Source organism: Salminus brasiliensis, chromosome 13 (genome assembly GCF_030463535.1).
Source record: "Salminus brasiliensis chromosome 13, fSalBra1.hap2, whole genome shotgun sequence".
Classification (NCBI taxonomy): Eukaryota; Metazoa; Chordata; class Actinopteri; order Characiformes; family Bryconidae; genus Salminus; species Salminus brasiliensis.
Genome location: NC_132890.1, coordinates 25980319 through 26005432, shown reverse-complemented (window position 1 = coordinate 26005432; position 25114 = coordinate 25980319). Strand labels below are relative to the sequence as shown.

Below are 25114 nucleotides of genomic sequence, written 5' to 3'. Positions count from 1 at the left end.
GGAGAAGGCTTGGATTAAATAATCCAGAATTATGGATAAATCGCGCCAGCCGAGCAAAATGACGGCAGTGGTCTTAAAAACATCAAAACAGCAAGAAGTATGCAGCCAGCAATGAGAAGGAGGCATCCTCGTCATCTGTAGAGGCCAGCCAGCCAGTAGTCCGACAGATCATTGTGCTATTATAGCAATAATTATTAATAATCTAACTATTAACGAGAGTCGAGAGAGAGTACGCAGGGCACAATAGCATGGTTCTCTTTGGATGCCACTCTAATTCTGTGCTACACACACACACTCACATAACTCTTACTCAACCAAACAAAACAATCCAATTAAGCTAATTACTCAATATCCTCTCCACTTCACTGCGCTGTCTTAAAAAGCCCACGGACAAACTCTGGAGGTTCGAACAATCAGAATTTTCACCCTGTTTGCTCCTCATGGTTTCTCAAAAACAAAAAAATCCCCCCAAAACAGTGTACGTTTTGCTCTTATGTTCACGGTGGGCCGCAGCTCAGCTATAAGGCTCCTGCTCTGTAGGCCTCAGCCAAATCGAAGCGGGCAGACAGAGCAGAGGCTAAGAATAGAACTGGACGTGCCTTAACCCCTCACTGCCCTGACTGTGCTTACACTGCAAAACTAATTATCCTGCCTTTGCTTTCACACACAGGCAGTAAAAGACTCCTCTACAGGACTTTATTTGTGACACTTCAAACTGTGTGTGTGTGTGTGTGTGTTGGTCATTTGTACATACTGAGAGTTTTGTTCCCAAACCCAGAGAAGACCATCCCTCAGCACACACACACACACAAACACACACTCACACACTGGAGACTTTGTTCATGAACAGAGACGCTGAGGTTTGGTTTAGAAGGGGTGGCCTTCCATGCAGCTCCACCCAAACCAGGCTGTGGTATAAAGCCAAATACAGCAAATTTTAGCACCCGGACGCCCACTGGGGAGGAGAGGAAAGCTCCCAGAGCACAACAAGGGCCCAGAACTACTGCAGAAATGAACATGTTTGAGGTACAACAAGAAGAACAATCATCATGTCTTGTGCTTCAGGCCTCCAGTTAACTGTCAGGCAATCAATCAATGACTTCCTTAGCCTTAATGCAGACTTGGGACTTCTGTAGTTCCGCACTGGAATAAATAATGGAAATCAGATAAGCTACATTTACATATACACATATACAACGGGTCAATGCAGACCAAGCATGGTCAGACAGTTGTTTTTATTTTTTTCCTCGAGCCAAGAGCTTGACATGTTTGAGGTCCTACAGAGTGAAGAACAGCCTAGGCCTAAAAGCAACAGTCTTTAATGTAAAGGTGGAGTAGGATGTAGAGCCTTTCAGGGATTGCTTCACTGAGGTTACAGGATCAATAATGTAGTCTTGGGACTTGGGAGGCTGAAGAACCCAACAAGTGGAACAAATGGAAACTATACTCTAGGCAATAAAGAGATCTTTGAGCAATGCTGTAGAACCCAGGTCTTCAAATTTAGACGCTGAGTCCAGATTAACACCTCCACCTCCGTAAGAGTCGTAATAGGAGTTATGAATGGGCAACCAAATCAACCAAACTGTTGTGTGTTACAGTTCTGGTTTGGAGCTGGATGCGAACATGGAGTGCTGCTATGGCTTCTTCACAATAGCCACAGTGTGAACACAGCTACAGCTGCTAACGTCAACTGTAGGCTATTACACAGGAACCACATGGTACTACTTTTCAACCCTTTATCCGGTTACAGTCAAAGGAAGGAGCAGCCACTTGGTAATATTGGAATTTTGGCATCAGCCCACAATCCCCATATGGGATATGGGTGCATGCCTAGTGCCTATTTTATTAAATGAGAATTTCCAAATCTCGGTAGTTCATTTAAATAGAATACTAATAAAAAAAAAAAAAATACATACACACACACACACACCTCTGACAGATGGTACACTAGAACACAACCTCATATACCCTTGTGATGACATCATGGCCAAGGTCAGTGCATCACTGCATGCTAATTGCGCGCTACAGGGCACGCACACCACACAGAGACTGCCCGTGGCATAGCTAAGCTTAGGTTATGATGTGCTCAGCCACTGGAGCACGGGAGGGCCTCGCTGCGTCCAGGGTGAGCAGAGCCTAGCAGATTCCACTTTTACAGCATTCTCCCAAGATGCAACTGCAAAGGGAGAGGAGGGAGTCGTTCTGTGGCGCTATCTGAAGCTTTTCTTGTTTGTTTGTGGAGCAGCCACTGGTTGCTATCTGGGAAATTAGGAATTCTAAGCATTCAACACTTTCCTTCTATGGTGGTGAGTAGTTATTAGAACCAGGAGAGATGCGAAACAGACGCCTGCAGTCTGCTAGAACTTGCTAGGGCGGCCTGAACTGGCCACGCTGGCCGTTGTTTTGAACAGTTTACGGACAGTGGAATGACTGATTTCTAATTAGCCTGAGGTCTTCTTAAACCCCTTCCCAGACTCATTTGCATCTACAACCTTCTTTCTGAAGGCCTCAGAGCTCGCTGGATCTAGGCATGGTGATTCCACTCACTTCAGCATTCAAGAGCAAATCATATGAAATATCTGAGGTTTATATAAGGCCGACTCCTCCTCCAGAACCCTCTCTAATGATGTTCTAATCATGTTCAGCTGAAGTGCTGCACCTGATTCTAACTGAACACAAGTAGGGATGCACCGATCCAAATCTTTCTGTTTCGATACCGATACGCAAACTTTGTGCATGGCCTGATACCGATCTGATACCACTGTTGGGACAGACTTAAGGAAGCAAGATTGATGTAAACATATGTGTATCATGTGTGTAGGTTAATTATGAAGCCCAGAATATCGGCGGTGCAGGAATTAAATTTTGTTAGTAATAGGACCAATATACGACCCTGGTATCAGATCGGTGCATCCCTAATTTTAGTTAGTGATCAATGTGGGTGAGGTGTTTTAACGTTTTATCAAATTATTATTAACTACATTTGACAGGGTCTAAAATTATGTTCATAGACAGACTTTCTATGAAACTTATATATACATATATATAAATAAATGACTGACTACCTATTAGAATCATTTAGTTTCATTGGTCCCTCAACACATCATTAAAATCTGGCCTACAACTACTACAGCAACTCTTGACCTTCAATCCATAAGCACAGAAGGAGCAGAACCCTCCTGTGAGCCTCTGCCCACGCCTTCCTCCCAGTCTCACCCACTTCCTGTCTCCTACACCACCCAAAGAGGCAGGCGCACCCACTCCCAAATCAGGAGGGGAGGGAATGGGAGAGCGCAGCCAGGCAGCTAAGATTGAAGATATGAGTAAGTGGTCATTAGTGAGGTCATTAGCCAGAGGGTGACTGGGGGGCTGATGGATAGGGCTGGATAAGTTCACACTGTTGGCTCTGTTACATTATTCACAGCGAAATATTGTGGCGACTGGATTCTGAATGTAGGTTAGAGTATAAAAGGGCTGCTTCTGCAGGGCTTTTGCTCCATACGTAAGCTGAATTTGATCCTGTAGCAAAGCTTCAATTCAGCGTTAATTAATTCTGTGCAAATACTGATGAAAGGATCAAGGCAAAACATGAGATACTGGTTCGAAAAAAGTGCTGGACTTCATTTAAAGCTCTAGCTCCCTCTGCTGGCCAATGGCGACAGCACATAACACCGGCATGGTTGTATGAACAATGTGATTTTCAATATTTGCCATAGAAAAAGGCACTTGTAGGTTAGAGAGTGTGCCATGATCAGCAAAATCATGCAAACTACGGAAAAAAGCATGCCTATATATTATGGAAGGTCTTCATTAGGGGTTTTCAAGGCTAACCTGAGAAACATAGAAAACGGTAAATTTCACACAGGTTCACATAAGTTGCTTAACTACAAATGTTACTTTCCTAGAAGTTCTATATGTGCTTGAAATGTGACAAAGGCTAAAAACTGCATTTTTGAACATTATAGTGGATCACTCACTCACTCACTCACTTCTAACTAAGGTGAACCAAGCTCTCCTCATTTGACTACACTTCCCACAATGCATTCCCACGACTTTCATGGCCTAGCCAACACCTGCAGAGTCAGTGGTTTGTCAAACCGGGCCCTTCAATTCACTTTGACCTGTACTCTGATAGAAAGAGGGAAGATGAATATAATGCTGACACTCCAGAGAGTGGAGGCAGAACTTCTGACGGAGAACATCGGAGACGGAACAGAAGATCAGGCTGAAGCTTCTGGGACTACAGTATCAGTGTCCGACATTGCACCAGAAGTTCAGAGTGAGTGTTAAACTGAAGTTACTGCTGAAGAACTGTTGGAAGTTCTTTCTTGTACTTCATTTATAAATATTTGCTCTAATGCACCCATTTAAGAATAGGTTCCTTAGGACAGGGGTTCTCAGACTGGTCAGAGAAGATCCATATTCCTGCTCCATCCCTACATGTGGCAAACTTGCAAGTTGGGCTGGAGGAAAAACCTTCTAGAAGTCCCTGAGGACTAGATTGACAACCACTAGTTTAGTGAAGCAGAAGTGTATTATTATTCTATAGAACCGTACTGTTCTTCAGAAGCCTTTTTACTGGGGAACAGAGGATTTTTTATGCTCCCTATTCCCAGCACAGGTGACCCAACACAGCAGGCTAATTAACAAGCCACTGGTGATTTGTTCTGAATGTGTAAGAGTAAAGAACACGCAAAACGTGCAGGGCAGGTGTACTCTAGGACAAAGCACTGGACAAACTGAAGAAGAATCTTAAGATAAAAACTATGAAGGTTATAAGAATGATATTTGGAATTCTTGAGGAAAACAAATTTAAACAAAAAAAAAAGGTTATTGGAAAATATATGAGAACAAATATGAGGCCCATGAATTTCTTTTTTTTTTTAAGAACAACTGCTCTTAGAATTTTTTTAGAAGATTTTTGAAGAATAATTTCAGTCTTTAGATAAAATGAAGATTATATCATAAAAAGATGTAAAAAAAAAATATATATATATATATATATATATATATATATTAAAATAAAAATTACATTCTTTACATTCTGTTTTTGAAGAATAATTTATATTAAGATAAAAACACCACATCAGTAAAAACTATGATTAAAAACAGTCATTTTTATCTTAAGACTATGACATATTCATAGCTCATAAGAATATTATTAGGAACTCTTAAGGGGAAATTTATATGAAGAAAAAAAAAATCGGAAGAATATGAAAAACTGAAAAAAATCTGAAAAATGTTTAAAATCTTTTTAATAATAATTTCAATCTTAAAGTAAAATCTATGATTAAAAACTACTAATTTATCATCATATTCTTAAGAAAAACTAAGAATTTTATTTTCTTTGTTTTTTTTTTAAGAACACCAATTGGATTCTTATTACTTTTTTCTGAAGTATTGAAGTACATTACTAATTCATCAGTGTTTTAATATGCTGCACCCTCATCACAATATCAGCCATGAGATTATAACGGCTACCAGTACAATTACCCTATCCTCCATCCCTCAACTAAGTGACAAACGAATGTCACTTTCATCAGCGCTGCTCCTCCTCACAGCCCCTCCTTCCACAGTTCATTAGAATGTCCAAGTCAATCAGCAGACTGAGAACCTGCACCATCCTGAAAGCCCCCCGACTGCTCGGGGCAGTGGCTGTGCCTTACTTGTTGTAAAACAGTCCTGCCTGATTACAGCCAATCGTCTTTCAGCACAAACTCAAAGAGGAAAAAAAAAGACCAGAGCAGAAAACAAAAGCCTGAGGCAGGGTGCACGTAATCCCAAACAAGCCAAACCTGAAAAGAGCAGGGCAGCTGTGTCCCTCTGCGAGCTTGGACAGGATTTTAGGGCATGTGTTGAAAGGAAAAAATAAAAATAAAAATGTGCGAGTTTGGAACTGTTGGAACTTGGAAATGTGATTAGACTAAATTTAAAGGAAAAGTTCATCTTAAAAAAATACATACATACATAAATAAATAAATAATCAAGTGAATATGAACCCTGCATTTAGCAATGTTAGCTTAGAGTCTCCCATTGTAAACGAATGAAGTAAATACCAAAAAAAAAAAAAAGAATTCAATCGGGGCAATGCGCTAAATAACATTATTTTTTGTCATAATAAACTTTTTTTATTGCTTTATCTTTACTGAGTGTGTCTGATTGGATCGGAGGCCACCGAAGGGGCTACTAGACAACACCTCATAAGCATAATTTTGTAATGAATTATGCTTAAAAGGAGTAATTATGGTCAATAGCCCCAACCAAATTAGTAGCTCATGAGCGTCCAATCATATCTGCAAAGGGCCTGCGTGGCTGCAGGGTTTCACTCCAGCCGAGCAGAAGCACATGTGATCTGTTGTTGGAGGACTCACCAGCTGATTAAGCGGGTGGAATCAGGTGTGCTGCTGGTTGTTCAGAACGAAAACCTGCAGCCACACCAAGCCTTTGCGGCTAAAATTCGACACCCCTGCGGTAGCCGTTTCAGTCCTACACAGCAGTTAAAAAAAAGGACTCTGGCAACACTTTAACGTGACTGAGGTCAGAAATTGGACTTGGCCCGTGGGGCTTATTGATGGAGTTCTGTTTCGGATCATTGTCATGTTGCATTGACCCAGCCTCTTTTGGCTGTTCGATCAGACCGAGCCCTTGGGCGTTCTCTAGCAGGACTTGCTACTGGTCAGCAAGCTGGGCAGTCCTACAGCAAGTACATCACAGACCCGAGGTCTTCTGAACATCATCTTCGATTCCTGGAACCATCTGTTCAATGAGGATGTGAAAGTGCAGATGCGTTACAGTTCAATAAGCCTGTTATACTTCTGTTTTATTATGATCTGATGAAAATATCCCCACACTGCAGAACCTCAGATGGACAACTGAATGGGACACATACATTTGAAGAAAGTGATGGACAGGGCTGCAAAGTGTATAGCTTGTTGTTCATCATCAGGTTGAAAAACTATGATATTTAAATAAGCAAAAGTAATCATAAATAAGAGTTATTGCATAAAATATGTAAATAAATTAACAAGTAAATTAATAAAGGCCACCAAAATCACATACATATTTTTATTAAGTTGGTAGGGTTGGACCAGAGCTGGTTTATGGAGAGACTGGCCACTTCCTATTTCCCGTTTTATAAAAAATGACTGTAAAACACCAGAGGGAGCTTGTGAGCAAGTTCTTAATAAATTGTGGTGACCAGAGCGAAATGTCTAAAAACTCAGTGCCCAGAACCTTCCTTTAGTTTTGAAAAGTACTTTAAGTAAAATATATATATATTATAATAATTAGCTTTTAAAAAAAAATTATATTTATTTCTTTTATTTACTGTATGTTTCCAATTTTCTTCAGCACCAGGTTTTGGGCATCACAGACGCCGAGTGCTGACAGGTATGGGAAGCTGCCGCTGGAGTTGTGGCCAGAAACTAAACAGCAGCTTTGTTTGGTGGCAACTATGGCCGGCAGTTCCCAACGTCCTAGCCAGCTAATCCTGCGTTAATGTTTAATGAGACTACCTTCACAAGATTAACATGTACATTATTACAATACAAAAATATGTCTGCAGTGTTAAAATACTTGATGCTGTTCTATGTTGAGGAAATTAGGGCAATTTTCTGTATGAAGATGATCATTTAGAAACATTGCAAACTTAGGACTCGCTCAGGAGCGCCCTCTAGTTTGACAAACACGGAAGACATTCTCAAGTGGCAATTCTCCTCTCCAGAAGTTCTCTGCCACGATGTCTGTATATGACAGCGCACACACACACACACACACACACACACACACACACACACACACACACACACACACACACACACACACACACACACACACACACACACACACACACACACACAGTGCATTTCAGACTGCCCAATAACAGTTGGTTTTACTGGACGTACTATTCAACACCAAGTACTTTATGCATGTACAGCCAGTAAGACGTAAATTGTACACCAGCAAATTACATGGAATCTAGTTGCATATCAAACCACATGACTGCAGTATGAGTGCAGTATTAACATACTTCTACAATAAATAGGGCATCAGTGACTAAAAGACGCAATCCCTGTGGCTCAATAGCTAAGCTTTTCCAGGATCTCACTAATATTTCCAGCACTGGAATTTCCAGGTTTTTCAAATACTCCAGGATGTGAGGAAACCCTGATAACGTTCATTCGTTATGGTTGCTCAATTCTCAAACTTCAGAGTTGGAAAAAGCCAGAGTGTACCTCCCTAATCAAAAAAAACATATGATGGATTTGGATGAGACAAGTGTTTAGGCAATGCTGATAAATCTGTTCCCAATTTTTAAATTGCCAGACTGGCAGATATTCCCACACTGGTGCATAGATTGTAATAGCAGTATTTTGTCCTTACTATGCATCCCTAAGGAAAGGAGGGGGGTAAAGTGTGAGGGACAAGTATGAGCATAAACTAGCTCTAAACATTTTATTATTTAAAATAAATAAATAAATAAATAATTAAAAATCCCAGCATGAACTTTAAAAGGGAGACCCTGAAGATGAAAAGGGAAGTGTCTCATCCCTCTATCCCGGTCCACAGCAGCCACACCACAGGATTACCCTCACATTAAGCAAAGTGCATTCCACAGCTGGCCCTGCCTTATGCAACATACAGATGACCAAGCACAATCAAAAGAGGCCTCCATCTCCACAAGCCAACACCACACAGTTCAATATGCACACACTGGTTTACATAAGCCGGAAAACACACTGAGGAATGTTGCACCGTTGACCAGTGCAGTAAAACGCAAGGGTGAAGAGACGCGAGACACTGGACAGGACCGTCCTGTCTGAGGCCTACCAAGGACTCGATCTGAGCTTTTAAAGCAGCTTCCTGACACACTGATGGGAGCTGAAGAGTCCCTACATGAGAAGACCTTGTTCATAAGATGACTCTGCTGCCAGCCAGTGGGATTCTGAGACCTACTTTTCTGGGCGCGCTCACTGGCCAAGGTCTCTCTGAGGTCAGCAGTTACATAACAGGGCTGTGAAGTGCACCTGGATAAAGCTCGAAGAGGACCAGCCAAATCTGTGACAGCTCAAGGCCGGTACCAGTACTGCTTCTTTAGGTCAGGGTGATATAAATACACTAGTTACATCCAATCGATTACATGGAATACCACAGCAAGCACTTTTGCAACCACAGCAACTGCCATAGCAACCACCTGGAAAACCTTACCAACCACCTGAAGTACCATAGCAACCACCAGAAAGCCAGCCTTTCCAACCACCTGGGCCAATTCTGCAGCCATGTAAAATACCATAGCAAGCACCACAGCAACCACCCTAGCAAGGCCCATGAAACACCTTTGCAACCATCTGGGGCACTTGGCAACAACCTGAAATGTCATCACAGCAACCCCCTGGAACATCTTGCCAATCACCTTAAGTACCATAGCAACCACCCTGGCAACAATCATCAAACACATTAGCAACCACCTAGAAACATCTTGGCAATACCATAGCACCCACTGAGCCAACACCCTGGTTCATACCCGGGACACCGACAACAACCTAGCAACCATCAGGAATAGGATAGAAACCATTTATCTTCACTTTAGTGACCAAGTAGCAACAGCCTATAAAATGCACTTTACAGGTTATGGTATATTAATTGAGTAACGACACCTTGCCAACCACCGTAAGTACCATAGCAACCACACTGGCAATAGCCATTAAACACATCAACAGCCATAGAAATCAATTAGTAAACACTTTATAAATGTGATAGACAACTATTTGACTCGTGCATGGATTCTGCAACCAGCCGAACCAGCCTCGGCCCAGTTCTGTAGACGCTCAGGCAGGAGGACAGAACCTTTTTCCAAAACTCGCTTCAACAACCTTAATTCGATTGTCTTGTCGGAGTAACGGAGAGAAGGACTAGCTTATCTGAAATCACACTGTCTGCCAGCATGTCCTACTTTCCCTGCACAGCTAAACCGAAGAGACAAGTTCTACTCATACTTCAGATTCCTACCCAACAGAGGCGTCACTCAAAATGTCAAACATGATAAATACAAAGGCAGGTGACGTGGTTCTCCTTCAGACTGTGACTGCTACCCCACCTTTCGTGGTTTTTTTTTTCTTCTCTGGCCTGTTGCTGCTCAAGATAGGCTGCCTGAGGTTAAACACAGCTGCTGACACTTCCCCTCAGCTTCTGCTGCAAAGAGCCACAGCAAGTTCATTTGACCCGCGACGTGGACAGCATGTCCGTGGGCACGTGTTACTATGGAGGGGATTAATGACCGGGAAGAAGGTGCCAAACGAGCTCTTTGATCTTTTGAAAGTGTAAATCTAGTGTCTGAATGTAAAGTCTGGTCAAACAGAGGGACCAGCTGTGGTGACCTGACCTGCCAGAGTCGTCAGAAGAGACTGGATGATGATCTAGAACCTTCAGTTGGCGTAAAGATTCCTGGCCAATTTAAAATGATCTTCACTCTCACATCTCTACAAACGTGGTTTCTTTATGGAACCAAAAGTGATCTATGGTCTCGCTCGAAGAGCTATTTTAGGCTCCTTCTTTCTTTTTGTGTAATGCAGCTAGCAGGGTCTGGCCTCAAGAGCTGAGGTGGGCTGCAGAGCATGCCTGAAGAATCCACTCATTAAAGTCATCACGTATCTTCATCTACAGTGGCATCTAACAAGAGGTGGGATAAATGGGGCAGCAAGTGAACGGTCAGTTTTTCAAGGGGATGTGGGCAAGCATAAGAATCTGAGCCGCTTTGACAAGACAAACAGGCAGGCCGGTCAGATGGGGTGTTCCCGGTATGCAGTGGGCAGTATCAACCTTAAGTGCTCTGGGTACACCGAAGACTCACTGATGCGATACATGAAGGCCCACCTGAGAAGTTAAAGGATCTGCTGCTAACGTCTAGGTGCCCTCAGAGAACCACAGGATGCCCTCAGAGCTCTTGTGGAGTCATTGCCTCGTCGGGTCAGAGCTGTTGCAGTGGCACCAGTGTACATCCTAATCTATTTATTACACAAGTCAAGTAAAATCGAGTGACCACTCCAGTGTATTCATGAATGTATGCACACGTATATGCATGTACGCATATAGCTCTTTTCTGATCTGTGGGCTTTAGGGGAAGCCTGTGATCTGCCTGCCTGATATAACACACAATAATCCAATTAAAGCCCATTGCTGCTCTTACAAGGGCAAATGCAGGCCTATCCATGCACGTTTCCCCTCTCTGCTCGGCTTTAACTCATTGCATCTCTCAACTAAGAGCAAGTGTAGCAGCACTGGCAGTTAGCATTCGGCCATAGTAAATCCTAAAGACTCCGCATGTAGAAATCTGGAGAGGAGAAGTCCTCAAACAGAAGCCTGATGGTTCACATTTCCTCATTATGCTCCTTTTTCATCAGCACCCCCCCCACACGCGCACACACACACACACACACACACACACACACACACACACACACACACACACACACACACACACACACACACACACACACACACACACGCTCCCTTCAGCTGAGGCTATGCTCTATAAAAAGTCATAGTGGCAGGGAGGGAGAAACCCAGAGCGGAGAGCGGCTCGTCCAGGCACAGTGGACACATGTTCCCAAACGAAGGCCCTGGGCTCAGATCAGCAACCAGACGTCACGCTCATGGAGCAAGGAGCTGGGGGGGAGAATAAAAGCAAGCGAGAGAGATAAAAAAGCAAGAGAACAGGCTAGATAAAGGCCTGACTCAAGCTCTGGGTTGTCCAGCTACTTTCGAAATGGACAGAGCTGCAACTAATGACCATTTCTAATTAGATCATCGATAGATTATTTCTCTATTAATCAGCTTTAACAATCCAATCTGAATTCCCTCATCAGAGCACCACCATCACTTCAAGTTCTGGCTATGTGAAGAGCAGTACGTCCTATGACAGTGCTCCGGACTGCAGTTTGTTTATATTATATTATTACTATTACTATATTATATATTATATTACATCTCCTATATCTCCTCAACACCCCAATACTCCACTCGCCCATCTCCTCAACAGCCCAATACTCCACTCGCCCATCTCTTCAACGCCCCAATACCCCACTCGCCCATCTCCTCAACAGCCCAATACTCCACTCGCCCATCTCCTCAACAGCCCAATACCCCACTCGCCCATCTCCTCAACAGCCCAATACTCTACCACGCCCATCTCCAACACCCCAATACCCCACTCGCCCATCTCCTCAACAGCCCAATACTCCACTCGCCCATCTCCTCAACACCCCAATACTCTACCACGCCCATCTCCTCAACAGCCCAATACTCCACTCGCCCATCTCCTCAACACCCCAATACTCCACCACGCCATCTCCAACACCCCAATACTCCACTCGCCCATCTCTTCAATGCCCCAATACCCCATTCACCCATCTCCTCAACACCCCAATACTCCACCATGCCATCTCCTTAACACCCCAGTGCTCCACTCCCTTTCCTCCACCACACCCATCTCTTCAACGCCCCAATACCCCATTCACCCATCTCCTCAACACCCCAATACTCCACTCGCCCATCTCTTCAACGCCCCAATACCCCACTCGCCCATCTCCTCAACACCCCAATACTCTACCACGCCCATCTCCAACACCCCAATACTCCACTCGCCCATCTCTTCAACGCCCCAATACCCCATTCGCCCATCTCCTCAACACCCCAATACCCCATTCGCCCATCTCCTCAACACCCCAATACTCCACTCGCCCATCTCTTCAACGCCCCAATACCCCACTCGCCCATCTCCTCAACACCCCAATACCCCACTCGCCCATCTCCTCAACACCCCAATACTCTACCACGCCCATCTCCAACACCCCAATACTCCACTCGCCCATCTCTTCAACACCCCAATACCCCATTCACCCATCTCCTCAACACCCCAATACTCCACCACTCCCATCTCCTCAACACCCAAGTGTTCCACCCCCTTTCCTCAACAATGCCCCTCTTCTTTGCCCCAGTGCTCCACTACGTCCCAGTGCTCTACTCGCCCATCTCAACGGCCCAGTGCTCCACCCCCTTTTCTCCATAAAACACCCGGTGCTCCGCCCCAATTTCTTTTTTTAAGACACAATAAAAGTACTGGATGACGCAGGGTGCTTACCAGATTCTGTCACGTTTTTGTAATTATTTATTTATTTATTTAACCATACAAAGGGGGTGTAGCAAGATACAGAATTGGCGAAGCACCTCCTGGACTGGAGAGTAAATACTGTAAATCTGTACAAATTAAGTAGATACTGACTTTGATTAAGCAAATCCACCTTCAGAGAAACACATGTATTACTGGTCACCTGAAGCCAACAATGCTAACCCTCTAACACAGACAGTGACTGATAACCTCACGGGAGCTCATTACAAAGAACTCTCACACAGCAAATACATTCAACTCTTCTCACAGTAGCAAATAGTTATGAGCCAGTTTTATAATTACACTCTCAGGGTGCACTGCTGACGCCATCACGACCCCCGCACCCACACACAGGAGTTGCCTACTCTGGCCCTACTGGACTGCAGTACGAACCCACTCACACTGGAAAAGTGTGAGTGTCCTCTCTACAATCGCTAGCAAACGCACAGGCTTTCTCACACGAGCGTTAATTTTAGGTAAAGGAAAAAAAAACAAAAAAAAACAGACAGCATTCACACCCACCAGAGGATGTTCATGTGTCACCACATCCCGGGTCAAACAGGCAGAGCACGGCTCTGGGGTGAGCTGGATACAGAATGCTTGCTGTGGTCGCCTGGGGTAGGGGATTCACCACAACCTTGTTCTTTCCTCCCTCCACGGTCTAAAAAGAGATGCTGGCTGATATGAGTCCGGAAGTGAGAGGAAGTGAAAAAAGGTCGACATTTTTTTATTTCCATCCTAACATCATCGTGGTGTGTGAACAGAACACACACACACACACACACACACACACACACACACACACACACACACACACACACACACACACACCTCAGCTTCCCCCACACCTCTCAAAAAGACTCAACAGCAGCCGAGCACTTCAGCAAGTAGTTCACTTGAGCTTCTGTTAAAACATGAATGCCAAATGACTTTAAACGCCCCACTTGGATCCATCCAAAATACATATAAACACACATACATACATTTATTTATTTATTTTTTTTTTTTCATGTTTAAACAACCAGTAAAAGACTGTCATAAATAGTCATTACAATTAAAAATACATTTAAACTGCCTCCTTTTTTATTGTACAATTACAAGCTGTTCGATCAAGCTTAGCAAGATTACGCCTCTCTACTTGCACAGATTTATGAATTGTGCAATGTTTTTTTCTATTTTCCAGCTCTGAAACTCCGCAAGTAAACACTGTTCCATCAAGCTTATCTTAAAAATATAAAAACGTACAGCCGATATAAAGTGAAACACTATAAATATCAGCTATCCAGTATTCAGAGTGCTGGTATCAGCACTCTATATTAGCAGATACCTGAAAATCTGCTATCGGACAGGACAAAGTAGTATCGGTGAGGCCATACTGGAGACTCTCTGCCATATCAAACATTGGACACCATACTACTGTATTAACCAGTATGAGTTAGCAGTTCATTTAAAAATTCATAAGTGCCTCTGTGTGTCTGTATGAATAACATTTACATTTATGGCATTTAGCTGATGCTCTTATCCAGAGCGACTTACAAGATTACTTGTATTACATAGGCAGGCCAATGTAGTGTTAGGAGTCTTGCCCAAGGACTCTATTAGTGTAGCACAGCATAGTCACTCAGACAGGGAATCGAACCCCAGTCTCCCACGTGGTGCTATCTGTTGCGCCACACCAACCACCAATAACCAATAACACAGCCACACAGAGAAGATAGGATGTGCTGCTAATTAACACATTCAGTAAAATCCCTGCATTTTCAGTAGCAGTTTCTATAATGAGACATTCTGGACTGACTGATTTATTGATCCAGTCTGACTCTTCTTCCTGACCAATCAGCTCCCAGCTTCTTTAAAACACTGCAATCAAGTCACTTCCTGTGTGTGTGTTTAGTGATACACACTCTGGACTGATTTCTGCTGTTGTTTATCGAATACTGATGGTTTATACTTCTATGCTTTGGGTTTCTATAGCGAGTGTGTGTGCTAGCATTAGCATTAGCCTCCACTCGGTTCTGAATGTGCTCTTCCGTGCTGGTTTAAAAACAAGGCAAACTGTTCTCCCGCCTATAAAACAGAACATATCACCTATAGTTTTATAAAGGTTCAGATATTATGCGAAATTAGAGTCTGCAAAATAGCTCCACACTGTAGACTCCATAAACTCTCATCTACCTTCTGAGAACACCCTCACTGCTCCAGATGGCGCTCTAAACACGAGTCGAAAAGGACTGAGAACTGGATAGGGATTAAAATAGCCAGTACCCAATCCGTGAACATATTTCTGGATTGGCCCTGATCTTTTGGATCTCTACATCCCTACATAAGAGAACCACTTTATTTTTCCAGATAACCAACCACCAAAGAGCAATACTGAAGACTTCTGCACCATAGCTTAAGGTCAAAGAGGGCTATAAGCAAAAATAATGACCGAACATAGAGATCACCCTTATTAAAAGAGCATTAACACACATCATAAATCTAACCCAGACTTTTTAGTCTGAGAACAAATGTAAGAAAACCCTTTTAAAAATCTTGCTAAATGAGGCCCACTGACGTTTAACCAGTGCATCAGATACATGTACAAGCAAAGACAGGTAAAAAGACATGTCTTAACCCTTATATTATGCTTCAAATGACAAAGCAAGCCCCAACCCAGCTTGCGTGATGGTTTTATCTGGTGTTCAAATCAAAACTGCCCTGTTAGGCATGCCTAATCCCAAACGTCGTCTACATCTTTAACAGAACTTGCTCAGCCAGATAACTGCTCTGGATTAACAGACAGTGATGCGCTCCGACAGGTCTCTTCGGGAACTGGGCCTTAACCACTGCGGTAAAGAAGACGAGGGAGAGGAATCTTGAAACTGTGCCAGACCACTTTCAGCCAATGACTGAATGAAAAAAAATATTCAAATGCATCTTCAATGAATCATCAGTGATTAGTCTGTGAGCTGTATTAGAATGCATATTGTAAATTCTCCAAATGTCCACAGCGTGAAAGACACCCCCATTCAAATTAGGGCTGCCACCATTAGATGGCGTAGTTGATGACGCTGGTGCTGAAAATGTACTGACATCAATATTTGAAGCGATCATTTCAACATTAGAATTTTTCATGACTTCAGTTCTAATAACAAATGCTTTTCCCCATTACGACTAATTTTGAGGAATACTACAGCACACGCAGGCATCTACAGGTGGACGAACCACGTTGTTTCAGTTTGTTGAGCGGAGAATGTGCCCTCGTGCACAACCGCTTTGCCTCACATCTGCAGTAGGTACGAACCAGCCTTTATTAAGCACTGGTAGGGAGGCTTTGTAAATTTGTTGCCAAATGGACCTGTTATTAAAGTAAGCATCTGCCCAATACCTTAGAATTTCCAGTGAGACATTGTTAAGGCTACACTTTGGGCTTTTCTGTTGAGTGGTGGTGCCAGTGTGTGCACTTTGGGCTTGACTGGATACAAGCCAGATGTAATTACTCTATTCAGCCATTTTTAAGCACATTTCTTTGTTTTGGTAATGGTATAAATACAAGAGATCATATATACTTTGATAAGGGGTATAAATACCCCACTGCACTGCTAACTATTATGAGCTCTTCTTTAAACCTGCAGTTTTGCAGCTAATAAGTAAAACGTTTGTGAAGAAAAAAATCTATTGTTTAGATAACCAAATAGTCGACTGATGGACTGTTAGCTATGTAATTGTTAGCTTAACTGAAAGATCGCTAGTGGCAGCCCTAATTCATATGCATTTTTTCTACATTTATTTATTTATCTTTGATATTTAGGTCCAAAAACAATCCAATAACATCAGACATTCAGCTTAACGCACATACATACCCCACACCCCCCTTCTGGTGGCTCAAAAGTGATCAGACAACCCAACTAAACACAAAGGGGTGCAATCAATAATTGACTAAACAAAAAAAAAAAAAAAATGCTGAAAAATTGAAAAATTGTTGGCCACTGATTTATTAGCTGATAAGTTGGTGACATCATGCACATTTATCACGCTAACCTTGAAAGATATTGCACAATATTGGGGAGGGGAGGGTGTGGAACGGACACTGAAATATTTAGTTTTTCTGCGATATAAAGATGTATAAATTTTACATAAATTGAAACTCACGCAGAACCGCAGTGAAAACACACACTGAGCAGCTTGTAAATAGAGAGTGTGGATAAAACCCTTACGTATTGTAAACACTAATCCACGAGAGCCAGAGAGCAACACAGTGGCCACACATCTGCAGCAACATTACCCTGGTGTGTGAATGGAGAGCAGAGTTATGTTAGTGTGAGGTCCCAGGAATCTCATATAGACACGGGCTGAATTTAAAAAGAAGTCTTTTTAAAAGGTTGTAAAAGTACTTTGGAACTGCTGAAAAGCTTTTCTTGGATTGTTATGGTTCAGTTAAGTCAAACTGCATTAAGCTCTAATTAACAGATTGATCAATAAACCATAACTAATATAAAAATCAATAATGACTGTCCTAGAACATACTTCTGTGCCTCCGACAAAGCCAAGGTTATAAGTTCTGATTACCTGCTGCATCTCTTTATCCAGTCATGACCTTTAGCCAGTTTTGTAATGGCTCTCTGCACTGCTGATGCAACACTGAACACACAGCAGGCTGACCGAACAGTGACAACACTCCACCTGTTCCTTCACCTCCTATAAATGGGCAGTAAGTATTACAGTAAGGCAAAAGGTAAAGATAAAAGGTAAAGGTGCACGTATTGGTCACTGTACAGCGAAACATGTCCTCCGCATTTAACCCATCTGTGGTCGTGAACACATAGACATACACACACACACACACACACACACACACACGTGAACTAGGGGCAATGAGTACACACACACACACACCCACCCAGAGCGCTGGGCAGCCAACTCCAGCGCCCAGGGAGCAGAGAGGGTAAAGGGCCTTGCTCAAGGGCCCAACAGTGGCAGCTTGCCGAGCTTATCGAACCCACAACCCTGTTATCGATAGCCCGGCGCTGTAACCGCTGAGCCACCACTGCCCCAAACAGCTGAAGCCACAGCTGAAGTCATATGTACAATGTTATAAGTGAGTTTAGGACCAAAAAAAAAAAGCAAGTGTGTGGAAGACCCCAAGACCCGGCGATTAAGTTGGCTACTTTGGCCTTCTTTCTCGCCCCCTCTCTATCTCTCTCCTAATGTTACACATGGTCAAGCCAAAGCTCTTTATTTTAGCATTACTGGTCAAAGCTGTCAAGCTGGCAGACCTCACTGTAAAAACAGTCTCTCATCAGAGCAGAACGAGGTCATGGACTTGCCCTGAATGAACACACACACACACACACACACACACACACACACACACACACACACCCCATATAGAGACCCATGTCTCTCTCCATCTCCCTCAACTATAGCAAACACCCCATCCATGATAGCAGCAATTCAAGCTCTAGTCTTAACAAGAACGCTTGTGTGTAATTTGGTTTAAGCTCAGGTCTGATCTCTCTCTCTTTCTGCCCTGATGTTTCACATATTTGCACACAAGTGATCCCCATCAGTCTTACTTTTGCCCTGAAGGGACCCGCATGTGCACATTTTATCATCAGGTGAACCACTGCTAGAACATCATATCATAACACTGAATGATAGTTACAGTGATATGATCATGTGCACCAGGTGGAAAACAAAGAAATGGAACTATATATAAAAATAAAATAAAATAGAATTTCAACAAACTACCAGTCATTGCAATAACACACCAGTTTGGAGGTCCAATTGTGAACATTAAAAAAGTCAAGTTTGTGTGTTTACATTAATACAAACTGTACTGGTCCCACTTTAAACCTGTAATGTAAGCATAGCCTAAACTGGGAACCACTGACTGGGAGGCCTACTTTGAATCAGGGCTATCCAAAGGAACACTGGAGGTGACTGAAGCTCCTTTCACCCACACACTCTTGAACTGGGTGTTTAAACAATAAGTGTGAAAACAAACCGGGGTGGAATCCCAATAAAGTCAACCCATTCAACGAAACCACAAATGACACGGTAGAGTACTTGAAGTACTGGGACACCATGAAATTTCTGTCAAACATGGTGAAGGTAGTGTTATAGCATGGCATATATGACTAAATGTAGTCACTGGAGGTAGCCAGTATCTGGACAGCATCCTGATAAGATTTTGGCCACATGCATTTACGCACACTAGTCAAATGCGTCTCCGGTTGGTCTGAGTAAAATCAGATCGCTGTGCAGGACGGAATATGCATGTTTGATTGTTGCTAGGCAGTTATTACTGCTTCGGTTGTACCAGGAGGGGTTTTGGAGAGACGGATGTGTTTACACTGCTACAAAACATGGCTCAAATGCGTCTCAGACCACCCCCTGAAACAGTGCGAGAGATCTTACACGGACATAATCTCAAAACTCAAAAGAAATTTCCCCGGTCTCCCAGTACTTCAAGTACTGTACCGTGTACTGTACTGTGTCTTTTGCATTTTCGTTGAATGGGTTGACTTTATTGGGATTCCACCCCGGTTTGTTTTCACACTTCTTGTTTAAACACCCAGTTCAAGAGTGTGTGAGTGAAAGGAGCTTCAGTCACCTCCAGCGTCCTTTTGGATAGCCCTGATTCAAAGTAGGCCTCCCAAAGCTCAAGATGGAATTAAGTGACCTGCCGCATGAATCTGGAAGTGAATTAGGCCTACATAATTAAAATTCTAATTCAACCAAATACTTCAGAAATCATTGGGCGGCACGGCACAGTGCAGGTGGACCAAGACCTGAAGCATACCGGCCAAATCAACTCAAGACTTAAGGGAAAAGAAGGGAAAATGTTCTGATCTAATCAAGCATGAATTTCATTTAGTAAAGGCAAAAAGAAAAGGTGAATACAAGCAGATACATCACTGTGACACAGGGATACGTCTAGATTACGTCCAGCAAAGTGGGACATTTCTGCACAGATTTGGCTACATTTTGTATGATTATTCTGAAAACACAACAGGAGCATGTATTGTACATGTGATTCTCTAAAAATAAGGATAAACATGAAGCAACATGGGTGGCTTATCAAAACATTTGTGACCGGTTTGTTTTTAGTTTCAGTTTTTTTCAGTGAAAAGAAAAGAAAAAAAAAAAAAAAAAAAAAGAAAAGTGTGGGAGTACATTTTTGCACTCAATTCAGTAAAGAAGGAGGTGTCTGACATCCTCAGTGTGAAGGATGTCCTGTTTACCAAGACTTCCATGGCAAGTGTGAGCATGTGCATCCCACAAAATATGGCTCACGGTCAGATTTTGTGAGCGACGTAAAGGCTGAGCAATACCAGTAAAAGGATAATGGGTAGGGTTTTGACTGAAAAGGGCTTGTGTGTGTCAGGGGCGTCCAAGAAAACGTCAGTATTACTGTACCCAAGGTTTAGGGGTTACAGATTGAGTACATATGGCTGTTCTGACATAAGAAAGCATTGGTGTGAAAGAGTGACACCTTGAAAGGCCAAGACAAGGCAGCGGGTGGCATGGTCGAGCATCAGAGGACGGAGAAGCGCTCTGGGCGAACGAGCGGATAATCGATAATGGCCTGCAGCTGCGTGTGGTTAACTGTGGCGTACTCCTGTATGTGCCTTTCTTTCAGTGGGTTGTCAGAGAGACTGGAGATCTGGAGAACCCACGACGCAGAGCCTGAGAAAACAGCAGCTCTGCGTTGATCCACACCTGCCTCCTGGGTCCTTCCTTCAGATCATCATGGGTTCCAAAAAGATCTCTGAGCATCCCACCCATTATTTCTAAATGATGTTGTGAATGCAGTCTGATGAAGAGAAGAGCAGATCCTGCTGCAGAATTTCTGTCTATCAGGTGAACCTACCCTTCCTAGCCACCATATAATCAGCACTTCTTTGCCTATACACACCTAAACACAAACAGCAGAGAGCATGCTGAACAGGCCTACAGCTGCTCCCCTGGGCAGCTTGTTTGCATCAGAGGTGAGTCCTGGTGAGTCTGCAGGTGACTCAGAGTGGACGCTGGCTCTTAGACGTGACCAGAGCAGCCCGGGCTCCACCACTGTGCACGGTGCAGAATGAACACACACACACACTATGTCCAAATGTTTGTGGACGTCCCTTCTAATAAATGCATTCAGCCACTTTTACGATTGGTGACACGTGCAAATGCACACACAGCTTGTCTAGTCATGCAGAGAAATACTCCCAATAGAATAGTACTCTCCGGAGCAGATAAATGAACCTATGGACCTATTGGCACCTAATGCCAGGAATAAAGCCTCCAGCATTGAGCTGTAAAGCAGTGGAACTGTATTCGCCAATTCTTTTGGGAGCCAGGGATGAGGTGGACTGCTGACCATCCAACATCCTGACCACACCAACGTTCTTGTCACCAAGTGCAATCAAATCCTCATAGCCCTCATCAAACCCTCACTTCCCTGGACAGTACAGTGACGTATATACATACACTGTCTCTCAGAGATCCCATAAAAAAATAGATTCCCATTGCTTTCCAATAATACACCCTTACAATTCCTACCTGACCAGAGAAAGGCCTTGTGTGCCTCATCAGCTTGTAAATAACCAGTCAAAACATACTATATCTAAAGACACACGTCCTATAAAACGTTCCCTGGACTGAGAAGCGAGATGCGAGGAGCTTTGAGGTCAGAGACCGGGGTTGACACACGGCCTAAGCTCCATTACATTCACTCCGCCTGCACCATTCCTGCTTTCAAGAGATTTCCCAAGCTCACATGCTATCAGATTGCATCACGTTCACCAAGTCCAGCAACAAAGTTCTCCTCTCATAGCCTAAATGGGCCAGAATTAGGCTTTTGTGTGCATGTGTGTGTGTGTGTGTGTGTGAGTGTGTGTCCCAACTTTGCCAGCTATTGTAACAGCAAGGTGGAGAAGACAGCAGGTGCTTGCACCACACACTCAAACCAACTCACTTTGCAAATTCAGGACAAAAAGCTTTACCCAGCAGAGCAGCCTTCACCCCACACACACACACACACACACACACAGGTCCATGTGGGGAGAGTGAAAGCAAGCAAGCAAGCAAGCAAGCAAGCAAGCAAGCGCACACACACCTAGAGAAAGATCCCAGAGATCTCTACTATAAATAGCAAAGGCAGCCTCGCCAATGTGGGACGCTGTAACTCGGTTCTGCATCGCAGCCAACATTTTCAGAAAGCCAAAAACAAGAACCAGCACAGACTGCTTCTCTTCTACTGGAGTTTAAGCACAACCACACCAGCAGATAAGCAGAAGGAGGTCTCTTACGAACTTGCGCTGGAGTATAAGGCACCAAAAGAGCACTTCCAGCCCATGGCATGTATTAACAGCCGCGGTCTGACATTTCTGAAGACGTCACTTAAACGACAATGCCCAAACTCACCCCATAAGCCAATCCATACTGGCAGAAAGACTGAAAAAGGGGTGAAACCCAACGGAGAGCTGGCCTTCCCCCCCTTCTTTTATCTTATCTCAGCCCAGGCCAGCTGTCTGCCTCCGTCTCGGGCCGAAAAGGTCTCCGGTGATCTCCAAGGGCTTCCAAAGGCTACCGAGGGCTACCGAGGGTCCGTTTTCCTCGCTGTTAAAGTTAAACGAGTCCAGCGGAGAGTGAGAGGAGACGGAGCTGCAGCTGAGTCCTCCACCGCCGCATTGACTTTGCCGTTTTTCCGCCAGCAGGGTAAAGCGGGAGGATTTGTGTTTTTTTGCCCCACTTTCCCTCTTCAGAAGCGACCCCGAGCCGTCGTCCGAGCGCAGAGCTGCTCTTCGGTCATTCAGAAATCATCCCCGAGGAGCGGCAAAGGTCGTGAACGCCGTGTTTTTGCTGGTTTAAAGGTCCTTTTTAAGGTTGCAGTCAGAGCTGCTGCTGCCGCCGCTACCGAGCTCTGCCATATACAGGAAATCCGGAAGTAAACACGGCTCCGGCGCCGCGGATATGACGCGGAGCCTGATAGGAATTGTAGTTTTTGTGTCAGGTTTTGTAGTTTTTGTAGTTTTACGTACGTTTTGACCGTTATATATATATATAGACGTAAATGTCTTGTTGTAATTTACTCGTTAAACGTGGACGTAATTTCCCCTCAAAAAAATATTATTATTATTAGTTATTATTAATTGTTAATAGATAACAGTGTTATTTGCAGTGAGTGAATACTGTTGTAAGTACATTATGCCATAGGTTGATTAAAAAAAACAGACATTTGTAGGGTTTTTAATAAATGAATTTATAAGTAAGTAGCCTTACATATTTTAAATGAGATTAGCACATAGTCACTAGCTTGCCAATACTGTAGTTATTAAAGTATATTTGTATACTCAAATGTATATTTATATACATTTGACAAAATGCAGTCTGAGTAGCTCTAGCTAGGTTATATTTCCCTAGATGGGTACATCACATTGTCGGGTGATTGTGGGAGATGCACCCACTATTCATGGAGATCCATAAAATATTGAGCTGAATTGTTCAGCAGTGACTTCAACTTGTGCAGTGTTTTTTCTTTAACAATGTTCATTATGATTAACTCATATGCCCAGAGATAAATCAAGACAAGAAGAAAACTCTTTAGGAGCCTAAGAAAGAACCCCTAATAGAATCTAACACAACCTCTTCCACAATCCACCAGAGGGCGCTAATTGTACACAAAAGAAAATTGAGGTTCATCCTCATGTGCACCTTTTGTACCTTCTCCTACAGTATGTCTTAAAAGTGAACCTGCCTACTACACACATCTCACACAAAGTAAATCATTTTATATTGTCTAATGGTTAGTATATTTATTTAAGAGTCCCTAAGTACTGAGGCCAATCTACGTAGAATTTGAGCTCTTTACTCCTTTTACTCCTTTACAATAACAAAGTCTGATATTATTCTTTAGTATTATGAATTTGCAAATATCAGCAGAGCATTTCCCAAACCTTTATTATTTATGGAAATGTTCTGCTGATGTTTGCAAATTCAGAATACTAAAGAATAATATCAGACTGTCTGAATTTGCAAATATCAGCAGAGCATTTCCCAAACCTTTATTATTTATGGAAAATTTAGTCTTTAATACCTTTAATCTTTACTGTATTTATTTGATAATTATTCTTTATTAGCATTCTTTTTAATGTGTTTCTCAGTAAGTTAGGGTTTCCTCTATCCCAGATAAAAACATGTGCCTCATGGTAGTCCCCAAGCTGTGCAGAAAAAGGCCTTGTAGGTATGAATGGTACTTGAACTGTCACTGACTCATGGCTCTGACTCAGTCACTGACTCATGGCTTGCACACATACTCTATCTTGTATTGGTAGTATGGAATTATATTTGTGCCTGTGTAGATTTGCCCATATCTCTTGTAAGATAACAGAAAAAATCTCAAAACAACTTGGACTGTGCTTGTAGATCTGCTTCACTGGCTCTCTTATCAGTTCTCAGAGCGAGGTCTGCCTTCCGGATTGCATTGCTCACCTCCATTTGACCTCCATAAGAAGAGCGAAATGCAGAAGGATGCTGGCAGGATGATGGCAGAGGGCTCCTCTATTGCTTTTCATCTGTGGGTGTGATGACACTGCAGCGCTGGTGCCAGACTGGCGCTCATCACTTACTGAAGCACTCTGAAGTCTCTATGCCGCCAAGCTGAAATGACACCTACAGGGCAGACAAGGTCGCCGTGATCGATTGGAAAACATCTGAGCCTGCAGCCGGAGCTTTCCCTACCAGCTCAGCTCAATCAGAGCCATGACCTCACCTACCCACTTCCGACCCATTCTGATGTCCCCTCTCCAAGACTGCAGTATAAGTGTGTGTGTGTGCAAAGTATCTGCAAAGTAAGTAAGCACATTTTATGTCTTAGCAACATTAGCCATTGTACCAGTCTGCTTTCATACGTACACATGGTCACAAGTGGACACCTAACCATCTGAACATGGACATCCCATTTCATAAGTTGCT

General features: G+C 43.2%; 1 protein-coding gene across 1 annotated transcript in view; it reads right to left on the bottom strand.

Moving 5' to 3' along the window:
- The window catches only part of mob2b (MOB kinase activator 2b), a 55389-nt gene extending 32332 nt beyond the window's left edge, over nucleotides 1-23057 (bottom strand). The window contains exon 1 of the mRNA XM_072695614.1: nucleotides 22565-23057. Coding sequence (XP_072551715.1) covers nucleotides 22565-22581 — 17 coding nt within the window. The 5' untranslated portion in view covers nucleotides 22582-23057. The remainder of the gene's footprint in view (nucleotides 1-22564) is intronic.
- Nucleotides 23058-25114: the final 2057 nt, after the last annotated feature.